Genomic DNA, 12,393 nt, shown 5'->3' with positions numbered 1-12,393 from the left:
TTCATTTCATTGATACGCTGGCACGTTCGCAAGTAAGTCAGGCTCCTCCTTCTCATTCTCCTGGTCAGTTGCCGACGCAGGATATTTTTGAAGGCATAGGGACTTTTGGTGCGGAGTACACTATCCGACTAAAACCGAACGCTGTACCTTTTGCTTTGAGCGTCCCACGTAGGATTCCCCTGCCCCTCCATAAAGTGGTTAAAGATGAACTTGACTCGCTTGAAAGACAAGGAGTTATTAGGCGTATTGACAAGCCAACGGCATGGTGTGCAGGCTTGGTGGTAGTTCCTAAAGTTTCAGGTGGATACCGCCTCTGTGTGGATCTGACCAAACTTAACAAGGAAGTTCTCAGGGAAAGGCACGTTTTACCTACGGTTGAATGGGTCCTAGGACAACTAGGTGATGCCAAAGTTTTCTCAAAGCTGGACGCCACTGCCGGATTTCATCAAATGCGTCTTTCGGAAGATTGTCAGGAATTCACTACATTCATCACGCCTTTTGGTCGTTACTGCTACTGTCGTTTACCGTTTGGAATAACATCTGCTCCGGAATTCTTTCAAAGGGAAATGGCTAGAATCTTGGAAGGCCAATCTAATGTTGTTAATATGATTGATGACATTCTGGTTTTTGGGAAAGATAAAGAGGAACACGACCAGAAGTTATCTGAAGTTCTGGATCGTCTAAGCAAAGCAGGTGTAAAGCTGAACAAAAACAAATGTTGTTTTGGCCAACGGCAAATAGAATTTCTAGGCGTAGTTGTGAGTGAAAACGGTATTTCTCCGAGTCCTGACAAGCTTGAAGCTATCCGTTCTTTACCAACTCCGACAGATGTTCATAGTGTTCGCCGGTTTCTGGGTATGGTGAATCACATTGGTAGCTTCCTTCCAAATCTGTCACAGGCTACAACACCGATTAGAGAACTTCTAAATAAGCATAGCGACTGGTACTGGGGTCCTATGCAAGAGTTAGCTTTCAACAAGGTCAAGTCAATGCTCACGTCTTCACTGTGTGTAGCTAAGTATCATCCAAGCTACAACACAACTTTGTCATGTGATGCCAGCTCTTTTGGCATTGGCACAGTTCTTTTGCAAGAACAGCCCACTGGTGAGCTACGTCCTGTAGCATTTGCGTCTCGTGCTCTGTCAGAGGCAGAAAAACGCTACAGCCAGACCGAAAAAGAGGCTCTAGCAGTGACATGGGCAATTTACCGGTTTGACCAGTTCATTCGTGGTATCTCATTTATTGTGGAAACGGATCATCAGCCTCTAGTAACTCTTCTAGGGAAATAAGATCTTGACATGATGCCACCTAGGATTCAGAGGTTCCGTATCAAACTGATGCGATATCAGTTCCGAGTTGTTTATGTGCCTGGCAAGCAGCTTGCTACTGCAGACACGCTGTCTCGCACTCCAGTAGCTTCACCTCCCCAACAAGTGGATATGGTCGAAAAATTCTTACAGCTGCATATTTCAACAATCACTGAGACTCGTCTAATCAGTCCTGATGATGTTCGCAGCCATCAACAGCAGGATGGAGAATGTACCCTTTTAACTCAATACTGTACTCAGGGTTGGCCGCGTAAGGAAAGGCTTCCACAATATATGAAAAAGTATTGGGAGTATAGAGGTGATATGTCCCTCATAGATAATATTCTCTTTAAGGACCATAGACTTGTCATCCCTGCTTCTCTCCAAAAGGTGACATTAGAACTTCTCCATGAAGGTCACCAGGGTATCAATAGAACTCGCCAACGGGCGCAAGAAGCTGTTTGGTGGTTTGGCATGTCTCAACAGATCCGTGACAAGGTACTCATGTGCCGACAATGTGCTTCAACACGAATCCCTCGTCAGGAGCCACTTATGGCTACAAAAACTCCTTTGATGCCATGGGAGGAGGTTGGCATAGATTCGTTCAAGCACAGAGGTCATGATTATCTGTTGGTAGTCGACTATTACTCGAGATATCCAGATGTCATTCACCTGAACAATACAACTTCTGTTGACGTTATAAATGCCATCAAAAGCATCTTTGCTCGATTCGGCATACCCAAGCTAGTAAGAAGCGACAATGGACCTCAGTTCTCTTCAAAGCTCTTTTCCTCCTTTGCGGGTCAGTATGGTTTCGAACATAGAACGTCAAGCCCTAATTACCCGCAATCGAACGGTGAAGTTGAGCGAATGGTTCGCACCATCAAAGACATCTTCACCAAGTCTTCAGATCCATTTCTGGGATTGTTGGCCTATCGTAATACTCCGGGTGTCACTGGTTACAGCCCAGCGCAGCTATTGTTAGGTAGAAGATTGAGAACAAGGTTGCCAATGGCTAAGTGCCAGTTGAGACTCAAATGGCCGTCATCTACGACTTTCCACTCCAGGGATCGGCAGGCTCGACAGCTTCAGAAGAAGCATTACGACAAAAGGCATGCAGCCAGTCGTCAGAGAGATCTAGAAGCTGGGGATCGTGTTTGGGTCCGAGACGTGTTTGGGTCCGAGACTTAGTCCAGCAGCCCGACCGCGCTGCTATGTGGTGGAGACGCCGACTAAGGTTCTAGTCCGCAACAGGATTCATTTGATGCCTTTTGTCAATGACATTTCTGTTCCGCAGTCGACAGAGCTTGTGTGGAATGAGAACGGGCACTCGACCTTGCCTACTCAAACTCAAGCAGCATCAGAGGAGTCCTCGGGCGCAAGCACTGAACCTCAGGGTTCAAGCACGCTGTCGTCTCCGACAAACGCACTTGACAGCAGCCCTGTTTCTACACCACCTCGACGGTTGCACGGTCCCTCACCTCATCGTGAGATGCTTCAGTCTTCGCCAGAAGAAGTCCTGGACGCTCTCCCCTCTTCGTTACCACCTGGGCGCACTACAAGATCCGGCCGACGTGTGAGGACACCGAGCAGACTGAACCTGTGAACCTGTGTGACCGAACCTCGCAGACTGTGTGTGACAGTGAGCTCTGTCGTGTGCGTGATGGGGGTCAATGTGTCGGGAAGGGGAGATGTAGAGGGCGCTGGTTCAGCTCTATAAATAGAGACGCTGGCGTCAATAAAGGGTCTTTGGCTTCCGGTCTTGAGAGCGTTCACTGCTGCGGCTCCGTCCGCTAGCATGGGTCCAGGCTAGGCCTAGTAGTCGGCCCAACTCTGCAACCCTGCCACCTCGGCAATCTCTACAACGAGCTGCACAGCTCCTTGGCGCCCATTTCTGCGTTTCGTGGCGTCGCCGTTTTCCGTTGTAACCAGGAGTGGACACCTTAGACGCGCTTTAAGCTGCGAAACCAATAGAGCGGGAGCTTGAAAAGCAGAGGGTAAAATTCGAAAATTTGTTTTTGAGGAAAGGTGTTTTTGAGGAAAGGAAATAGAGCAGTAACTGTCTCGCACATCTCGGTGGACACCTGAACCAGACGGATGCGCATAACTGTCCTCTTGGAACTGTGAACACCTCAATTGTGCTTTAAGCTACGTGGCGGTAGTGACTGATGTGCGCAGGATGCGATGGCATTGACAACGTTGTGCCAGAAACGCGGCGCTGAAACCATAGGCCGTCGGCGTTCGTTGACGTTGGCATTGACGTTTTACACTCCGATCATTTTAAGGAAAGGAAGTGCGCATAACTGGCTCCCTGGGTTGGACGCCTGAATCGCGCTTAGGTACGTAGTACGTGGGGAGATGAGAGGTGTGGGCTGTATGCGTTAGCGCTGACAACGATGATTGGATTGGATTGGAGTAAACTTTATTTGTGCCTGCAGTTGGACGCTCGCGCGCCCCGACGAGGGCCTACGTCGTCTACGAGGCTGCCGTTACTCGGCGCGGGTCTCCGCTCGCCGTTGCCGGCTCGCTGGATCCCTGCCTTTCGAGCGCCCCGAGGACCTGCTGGACGGCCCATAGGTGTTGGTCATGGTCGTTGCTCTTCGCGGCTGCCTCCAGCCGCGGCGGGATTGTTCCTGATCTTGCTTCCTTTGGATTTTTGATGCAGTCCCACAGGATGTGCGTGTGATCTGCCGGCTCCCTCCGGCAGACTCTACACGTATCGGTCGGGTAGGTCTCGGGGTACATGCGATGCATCAGTCTCGGGCTCGGTAGCGATCCGGTCTGGAGCTGTCTCAGTAGTACCGCCTCCGCTCGACTCAGCCTCAGGTGCGGGGGTGGGAGAGTCCTGCGAGCCAGGCGGTAGGCCTTCGTGATTTCGCTGTAGTCGGTCATGCGGTCCTTGGCTCCGAACCACGTCGGACGGTGTGTTGCCGGGGCGCGGTTGGTTAGCGCTCGCGCCGCTGCATGTGCCGTCTCATTGTGGTTCGCACTGCGTTCCGACGCGTCGCCCGCGTGCGCCGGAAACCACTTGATTCTTACTCTTCTGTCTTGCAGTTTAGTCGCTCGTAGTACGCGCTCGGCCTCCCTGCAGACTTGGCCTTTGGCGAAGTTTCGCACCGCCTGTCTCGAGTCACTCAGCACCGTGTAGCAGTCTGCGTCGGCAATGGCCAGGGCGATGGCCACCTCCTCCGCTTGTTCCGCTCCGGCGCCTCTCACGCTCGCTGCAGTCCTCGTGGCGCCGGTCGACGCCTGTATGACGACCGCTGCGAAGGCGTTCCGTTGGTATTCGGCCGCGTCCACGTACCGCGCGTGCTCGTCGTTGGCGTGCAGGTCGATGAGAGCCTTGGCCCTCGCCGCTCTTCTTTCCTTGTTATACTCGGGGTTCATGTTCTTGGGTATGGGGTCGATTCTGGTCTGGCGTCGGACCTCTTCGGGGATGGGGAGCTTCGTCTGCGCGTCGTTCGAGTGTCCTATTCCCAGGTCGTCCAGTATCTTCCTCCCGGCTTTGGTCGTGGACAGCCGCTCCAGTTGAGAGGTCCGTTGCGCTTCGGCTATTTCTTCGAGCGTGTTGTGGATCCCGAGTTGTAAGAGGCGGGTCGTGCTCGTGGACTCGAACAGGCCCAGCGCCGCCTTGTACGCTCTCCTGATGATTACATTAATTTTGTTGCGTTCGTGTTGCAGCCATCTATGGTAGGCTGCAACGTACGCGACGTGGCTGATGATGAAGGATTGGACGAGCCTGATTAGGCTCTCCTCTCTCATGCCAGCCTTCCGGGAAGTGACTCTTTTGAGGAGTCGCATAGCGTTGGCCGCTTTTGCCGTGAGACGGGCGATGGTTTCGCCGTTTCTTCCATGCTTTTCGATGACCATGCCTAGGATCCTGATTTTGCTGACCTCGGGGATCACGTTGCCGGATTTGGTTACGATTCTGATTTTTTCGCATTCGCGTTGTCTGGTCTTGCATCTGCCATTGTTGGTAGGTGGGAGTATGAGGAGCTCCGATTTGCTCGGCGAACATCTCAAGCCGGTGCCTTCCAGGTGGTCTTCTATCGCGTCGACGGCTGCTTGCAGAGCGCCCTCGATGTGGGCGTCACTGCCGCCGGTCACCCACAGTGTGATATCGTCCGCGTAGATGGTGTGCCTGACGTCTTCGATGTCCGCGAGCTTCTCGGCCACTCCGATCATTACCAGGTTGAACAGCATCGGCGAAATGACCGATCCCTGCGGTGTGCCGGTGCTCCCGAGCTTCTTCTCTTGCGTTTGTAGGTCGCCTGCTCGTAGCTGGGCGGTCCTGTCCGTGAGGAAGTCCTTGATGTAGTTGTAGGATCTTTCGCCCATGTTGAGCTTAGAGACTTGGGACAGAATCGCCGAGTGTTTCACATTATCAAAGGCGCTCTTTAGGTCGAGACCCAGGATTGCCTTGTTGTCGCGGGCGCTGCCGCCATTGTCTATGATTTGGTATTTGAGCTGCAGCATCGCGTCCTGCGTGCTGAGGTGCTGTCTAAAGCCGATCACCGTGGCCGGATACAGCCCCTCTCGTTCCAGGTAGTCTTGCCACCTGTTGAGCAGGACGTGCTCCAGCACCTTGCCCACGCAGGACGTGAGCGAGATGGGCCGAAGGTTGTCCGTGTCCGGTGGCTTCCCCGGCTTGGGTATCAGGATAGTCTTGGCTGTCTTCCACTGCTTTGGTAGCGCGGCCGCTCTCCAGCACTTGTTGAAGTATTTTGCGAGGTTCTCAATCGAGCCGTCGTCGAGGTTCTTGAGCGCCTTGTTCGTGACGAGGTCCGGGCCAGCTGCCGACCGGCTGTTGAGGGCGTGCAGGGCCGCGCGGACCTCCTCGACGTCGATGTCACGATCGAGCTTCGCGTTGGGTAGGCCGCCGTACGGCGCGTGTTGTTCGGTGGGCGTAGTGGGCAGGTATTTGTCATTGATGCGCCTGGTGACTGCATCAGCACCCAGTACCGAGACAGCCCGATGTATGAGCTTGGCGAGTCTATCCCTTTGGTGCGACTTGGTCTTGGTTTCGTCGAGCAGGTGCCGCAGCAGGTTCCACGTCTTCCCGCTATGCATCTGCCCGTCTGCCGCGTTGCAGATCTCGTTCCACTGTTGCGTGCATAGAGCGCGGCAGTGCTCCTCGATCGCTCGGTTGACCTCCGCCACCTTCTTTCTGAGTCTGCGGTTGAGCCGTTGGTTCTTCCAGCGACTGAGTATCGACTGCTTGGCTTCGATGAGATGCGCCAGCCGGCTGTCCACTTTATCAATCGCAGCGTCCGTTTCAATTTCTTTGGTCGCGTCGCGTACGCTCTTGGTGATTTCGGCCGTCCACGTCTCTATGTCTTCGATCTCGCCGTCAGCGTCTGTCTTCTGGCTTCTGGCGTCTCGGAAGGCATCCCAGTCTACCCATCTGTGTGTTTTGATGCTGGTGTCGTTGTGTTCCGGTATGCTGATTTCCACGATGGTGTGGTCGCTGCCGAGGTCGGTTCCCGTGTTTCGCCAGGTGATCGCGCCCCGGACGTCGTTCTTGACGAACGTGAGGTCCGGAGTGGTGTCCCGGGACACAGAGTTACCGATTCTCGTCGGGTGCGTCGGGACAACGATGAGCGAACTCCCGCGATCAACCTTTGACTGCCACCAGAGACGGCTCTGACTGCCACCTGCTAAGGTGGCAGAGCGGGTATGGACCTTGATATAATGACGAACAGGAATTTCTTGCCACTTATGCGGGAGAACGCCCCGTTCCTGTCGTTCGTAACGCCTCCCACGGCTGTGACAACCTCGCGAAATACATGCACAGACCTCGTCTTTGAGAACAAGGCATTAGTGCAGCAAGTCGAGCATATATCCATCTATTTCTCCGACCACAAAGCTTCTTTCAAGGCAATCAAGAACTGCTGTTTCTTGAAGAGGGAATATGTGAAAGATACCAAGTTCTTTGTAAATGTACTCTTGCTCGAATTCTTTGCCTCAATCTATCGAAAAGCTTGAAAAGCTGATGAGCTGCGCTCAAATTTCGCATTAGGAAGCAACGTAATCATCGGCAATTTTTTTCAAGCGAAACTTTCACTACGCGACGTAAAGTCAGTTTCGCGGTGGACCAAAGTTTCAGCTTCAAATGACCTTGAGCTTCGAAAGCAAAGGCGCATAACTGGCCCACTGGGACAGTGGACACCTTTGTGCTCTAATCTACGTGGCGGTAATGACAGATGTGCACTGCATGCGTTGGCAATGTTGTGGTAGAAACGCGGCACTGAAGCCATAGGCCGTCGGCGTTGACGTTTTAGAATCGGTTTGGTTTGCTTTATGGGGTTTAACGTCCCAAAGCGACTCAGGCTATGAGAGACCCCGTAGTGAAGGGCTCCGGAAATTTCGACCACCTGGGGTTCTTTAACGTGCACTGACATCGCACAGTCCTCTGATCTTTGAGGAAAGGAAGTGCGCATAACTGCCTCCCTGGGTGAGTGGACGCTTTAATCGCGCTCTGAGGCACGTGGGGTGGTGAGAGATATGTGCCCTGTTTGCGTTAGCGTTGACGTTGCGGCAGACACGCGGAACTGCAGCAACAGGCCGCAGCGTTCATCCCCTATTTTCAGCGTCAAATGACCTTGAGCTTCGAAGGCAAAGGAAAGGCGCAGAGCTGGCCCCCTGGGATAGTGGACACCTTAGTCGCGCTCTAGGCTGCGTGGCGGTAGTGACAGATGTGCGCTGCATGCGTTGGCATTGACAGGAGGAGGAGGAGGATAAACTTTATTTTCGTCGACAGATGTATCTGACGGTGCGGGGTTATAGCCCCATCAAGTGGCCATGAGCCCGTGGCGTTCGGCGACTTCTAGGGCTCTTGTCACAACCCGGATCTGTGTGTCCGAGTCGGAGCTGAGCAATGCGGCCTCCCACTGGTCTGGATTCGAGAGCTGCAAGCCTCTAGGGGGGTAGTCCCGAGGGCAAGCCCAGAGTATGTGGGATAGAGTGGCATGTTGGCCACACATTTGACAGGAAGGGGAGTAGACCCCAGGGTATATGCGGGCATATATCGCGGGGTTGGGGAAGGTGTTCGTTTGGAGTTGCCTCCACGCAACTTCTTGGGGTTTGGTGAGAGAACTATGTGCGGGGGGATATAGAAGTCTACCTAAGCGGTAGTGCATGGTTATGTCATGAAATGTGACCATACGATCTCTCGCCGTCCGCAGGACGGGCGACACCACAACCCGGTCGACGAATCCTCGGGCATAATTGTGGGCCGCCTCGTTGCCTGGATGCGACGAGTGCGCAGGGACCCAGATCAATTGGATCGGGCGGAGTTGAAGTTTGGTGGAGTGGAGGAGAGAGAGGGTGACAGGGGAGACCCGGCCTTTGGCGAAACTACGAATCGCCGATTTAGAGTCGCTGAAGATGGTTTCTGCAGAGGTGGAGACCATCGCCAAGGCTATGGCCGCCTCCTCGGCCTCTTCAGGCGATCTGACGGGAATGGAGCACGCAACTAGCGGCCGTCCACAGTAGTTTACAACCGCGAGCGAAAAAGCTTCGCGGTCGGGGTATTCAGCGGCGTCGACATAGACTGCTGTCTGATCTGTTAAATATTTTTTGTGCAGAGACTTAGCCCTGTGCTTGCGGCGAGCGACATGATACTCTGGGTGCATATTTTTAGGAAGAGGGGTAACGATAAGGTTACTGTGGATATGGTGTGGAAGCTGGACCCTGTCGGGTGCGGTTGTTTCGAAGCGTATTCCATGCTTGTCGAGTATGTGACGTCCCGTGGAGGTGTGAGTGAGACGCTCGTACTGAGAAGTGAGATGAGCTTCCGAGAGCTCCGTCACAGTGTTGTAGACCTCTAATGCCAGTAGTTTATACGTGGGGGTCCGGTGGGGGAGATGAAGACCCGCCTTGTAAGCCTGTCGAATAAGGCAGTCAACGCGGTCCTGTTCCTGGCAGCTAAGGTAGAGGTAAGGGAGGGTATATGTGAGGCGACTGATAACAAACGCCTGAACAAGACGTCGGAGGTCAGCCTCCCGCATGCCTCTATGTTTATTAGCAATGCGACGAATTAGACGAATGGTCTGCGATACAGAGACTGTAAGTTTAGCTAGAGTGTCGGTGTTTTTCCGATTGCTCTGGATGAGGAGCCCCAATACCCTAATGGTGGATACTTCGCGTATGGGCTGACCACTAGCAGTAATGCAGATGGGAGGATGGCCGTGGAGGCCGGGTTGACCTCGGATGAGCAGCAGCTCGGATTTCTGAGGGGAGCACGAGAGGTCGGCTGCGGCTACATGGCGCTCAATGACATCGACCGCTTGTTGAAGTGCGGATTCGACCTCAGCATCGTTGCCTGTTGAAACCCAGAGGGTAATGTCGTCTGCGTATAAGGTATGGGATAGCCGGGGGATAGCGTCTAATTTAGAAGGTAGCGTGAGCAAGGCGACATTGAAAAGAAATGGGGAGAGAACGGATCCCTGGGGGGTGCCATTGCTACCGAGGTTTATAGGGTCTGAGAGGAGAGAGCCAAAGCTAAGTTCAGCTGTACGACCAGAGAGGAAAGTACGTATATACTCGTAGGTACGGTGACCAGGATTTAACAGGGAGAGGTTAGTGAGAATAGCTCGGTGCGAGACGCTGTCAAATGCTTTAGTTAAATCAAGCCCTAGAATAGCCTTTGTGCCCGCTCTGGTAGAGGGGCACAGTATCTCTCGTGAGAGCTGGATCATAATGTCTTGCGTAGAGAGATTTCAGCGGAAGCCAAACATGGTGCGAGGTAGGAGATGGTTATCTTCAACGTAATTATTGAGACGGTTGAGAATGACGTGCTCCATCAGTTTCCCAGCACAGGAAGTGAGGGAGATGGGGCGGAGGTTTTCGAGAGCTAGTTGTTTGCCTGGCTTCGGTATGAAAGTCACGCGTGCATGTTTCCATGCTGCGGGGATTTTACCCTCTCTCCAGCAATCATTCATAAAGGCAGTGAGGGCCTCAATGGACGGGTCATCTAAATTACGGAGAGTTTTGTTGGAAATGCCGTCCGGTCCCGGGGCAGAGTTAGGACGGAGCTGAGTGAGAGCGAATCTTACCTCAGCTTCCGAAATCTCCTGATCGAGGGCAGGGTTGGCACCGCCCATGTAGGGGGGGAGAGGGTCCGGGGAAGTAGTATTGAGATAGCGTACACGAAGTTCATCGAGAGATCCTGGTCTGAGCCGGGGTGTTGATGGACTATGCGGGAAATGGTGTCTCGTTTGGATGTTTTGCAACCGTCTGGGTCTAAAAGGTAACGGAGAAGGTGCCAGGTGCGAGTTAGCCCGAGCTGTCCACGCATGTTGTCACAAACTTGTCCCCATTGCTGGGTAGTCAATGCGATAGTGTGCGCCTCAATCTGTTTGTCTATCTGAGCTACTCTACGCCGAAGCGTTCTATTGTGGCGCTGTTTTTTCCAACGGTTTTGAAGGCTTTCGCGGGCCTGCCATAGGTGGAGGAGACGGCTGTCTGTATTGGATTGATCAGCCGTGATAGGTGATTCTTGAGTAGTAGCAGAGACATCTGCCTGCAGTTTGGAGATCCACTCGTCCAGGTTATTAATCCGGGTAGGGGCGTTCTGAGCGCGTAGGGAACGAAACTTGTCCCAATCCGTGATTAGGGACGGGCGACCTCTCCGGCGGAACGGGGACATGCTGAGGGTGGTCGCGAGGAGATAGTGGTCGCTGCCGAGGGTATTCCCAGTGTTCAGCCACTGATCGAACCGTACGTTTTTGCAGAATGTCAGATCAGGTGAAGTGTCAACAGAAACGCTGTTTCCTACGCGGGTGGGAGTGTGAGGGTCAGTAACAAGGGTGAAGCCCAGTTCCTGTGCTCGCAACCACAGTGTGTTACCCTTTCGGTTGGCGGTGCGGTAACCCCAAGCGGGGTGGTGGGCATTGAAATCTCCTACAATGAGGAGACCAGAATAGTGCGCAAGCCTGTTGACCCGGCAAAGAAGGGTGGTGAAGTTGCGTCTTCTGTCTCTTGGAGGGCTATAAAGGTTAAGAATGAAGAGGCTTTGGTCGCCCCTTTTACGAGGGAGGAGTTCGAGCAAGACGCAGTCTACCCCAACGTCGTCTAAGGAGTGTTGGACGGCCGTCAGGTTGCGTTGAACCAAAATAGCGGTGTCGGGAGCGGTGACATCTAGGGGGGAGTATGGTTTATAGCCAGATAGTTTCACTGGGCCATGAGTTTCCTGAAGGGCGATGATATCAGGGGGGATGGCGGAACTTTGGACATACTGCTGCAGGTTGCCTCGCTTGCGGCGAAACCCCCTGCAGTTCCATTGCCACACATTAAGTAGGTGGCGGGGCGCCATGGTGAAGTGTGGGTAAAGCTAAAATGGGTAGGGTGGTGGGAGCGTGCGGCAAGCGACCGTATGGTTTAACGCGCGTCGTGTGGAGGGCGGCCGTTGCGTCTCCCCTAGCTTCAAGGCCTGTGACGCGTGTTTGGATCTGTTGCATGAGGGTGTTAAGTTGTTGTTGGATTTGCTGCTGCATTTGTTGTTGGAACTGGAGCATTTGCTGTTGGATTTGTTGGGAGAACTCAGCAAATTTCGCTTCGAGCTTAGCATCAATTTTAGCCTGTAAGTTTTCCTCTAGGCGAGCCTCGAAATCCTCAAGGTCGGCAAAATTAACATAGCGTTCTGAGCGGGAGGTAGCTTTCCGCTTAGAGGGAGGACTAGAGGTAGTATCTTTGGGTTTTTATTTTTATTTTTTATTTATTTATACATACTGCAGCGCAATTTGTATGCACTATGGCAGGAGTGGGAAAAACACAAAATGCAAGGAAACAAAATGCAGCAAAATGAACAAAGTGAGAAATACAAAAGTTAAAATCACAAATTAAATATCAAACAAGAAAGAAACTGTTAACAACAGGGTAAGAATACACAGCAATTATGCGTCTTCAATGGCAGTTACAAAGTTTTGAAATGGACGAGAACGAATGGACCCAGGTAAAGAATTCCAGGCTTCTATTGAACGGGGAAAAAAACTGAATTTGAAAAAATTAGCATGCGCAAAATACGGTATCAAATTAAGCTCGTGATGACTTCTTGTAGATGATAATGGTGCAAAGTTAATGTAGT

At 52.7% G+C, this 12,393-nt stretch overlaps 1 protein-coding gene across 1 annotated transcript; it reads right to left on the bottom strand.

Annotated features, from left to right (window-relative positions):
• Positions 1 to 3,713: 3,713 nt before the first annotated feature.
• On the bottom strand, positions 3,714 to 11,907 carry LOC149371890 (uncharacterized). The gene is made up of 2 exons (XM_089581309.1): positions 10,899 to 11,907; positions 3,714 to 6,961 (listed from the first exon to the last, which is right to left on the bottom strand). Exons 1-2 carry the CDS (start codon positions 11,620 to 11,622, stop codon positions 3,783 to 3,785), a joined length of 3,903 nt encoding a protein of 1,300 aa, XP_089437435.1. The 5' UTR covers positions 11,623 to 11,907; the 3' UTR covers positions 3,714 to 3,782.
• Between the last annotated feature and the right edge of the window lie 486 nt (positions 11,908 to 12,393).

This window comes from Amblyomma mixtum, chromosome 1 (genome assembly GCF_055824585.1).
Source record: "Amblyomma mixtum isolate Tamu chromosome 1, ASM5582458v1, whole genome shotgun sequence".
Lineage (NCBI taxonomy): Eukaryota > Metazoa > Arthropoda > Arachnida > Ixodida > Ixodidae > Amblyomma > Amblyomma mixtum.
The sequence above is the reverse complement of the archived record's forward strand: the minus strand, read 5'-3'. Positions and strand labels throughout refer to the sequence as shown.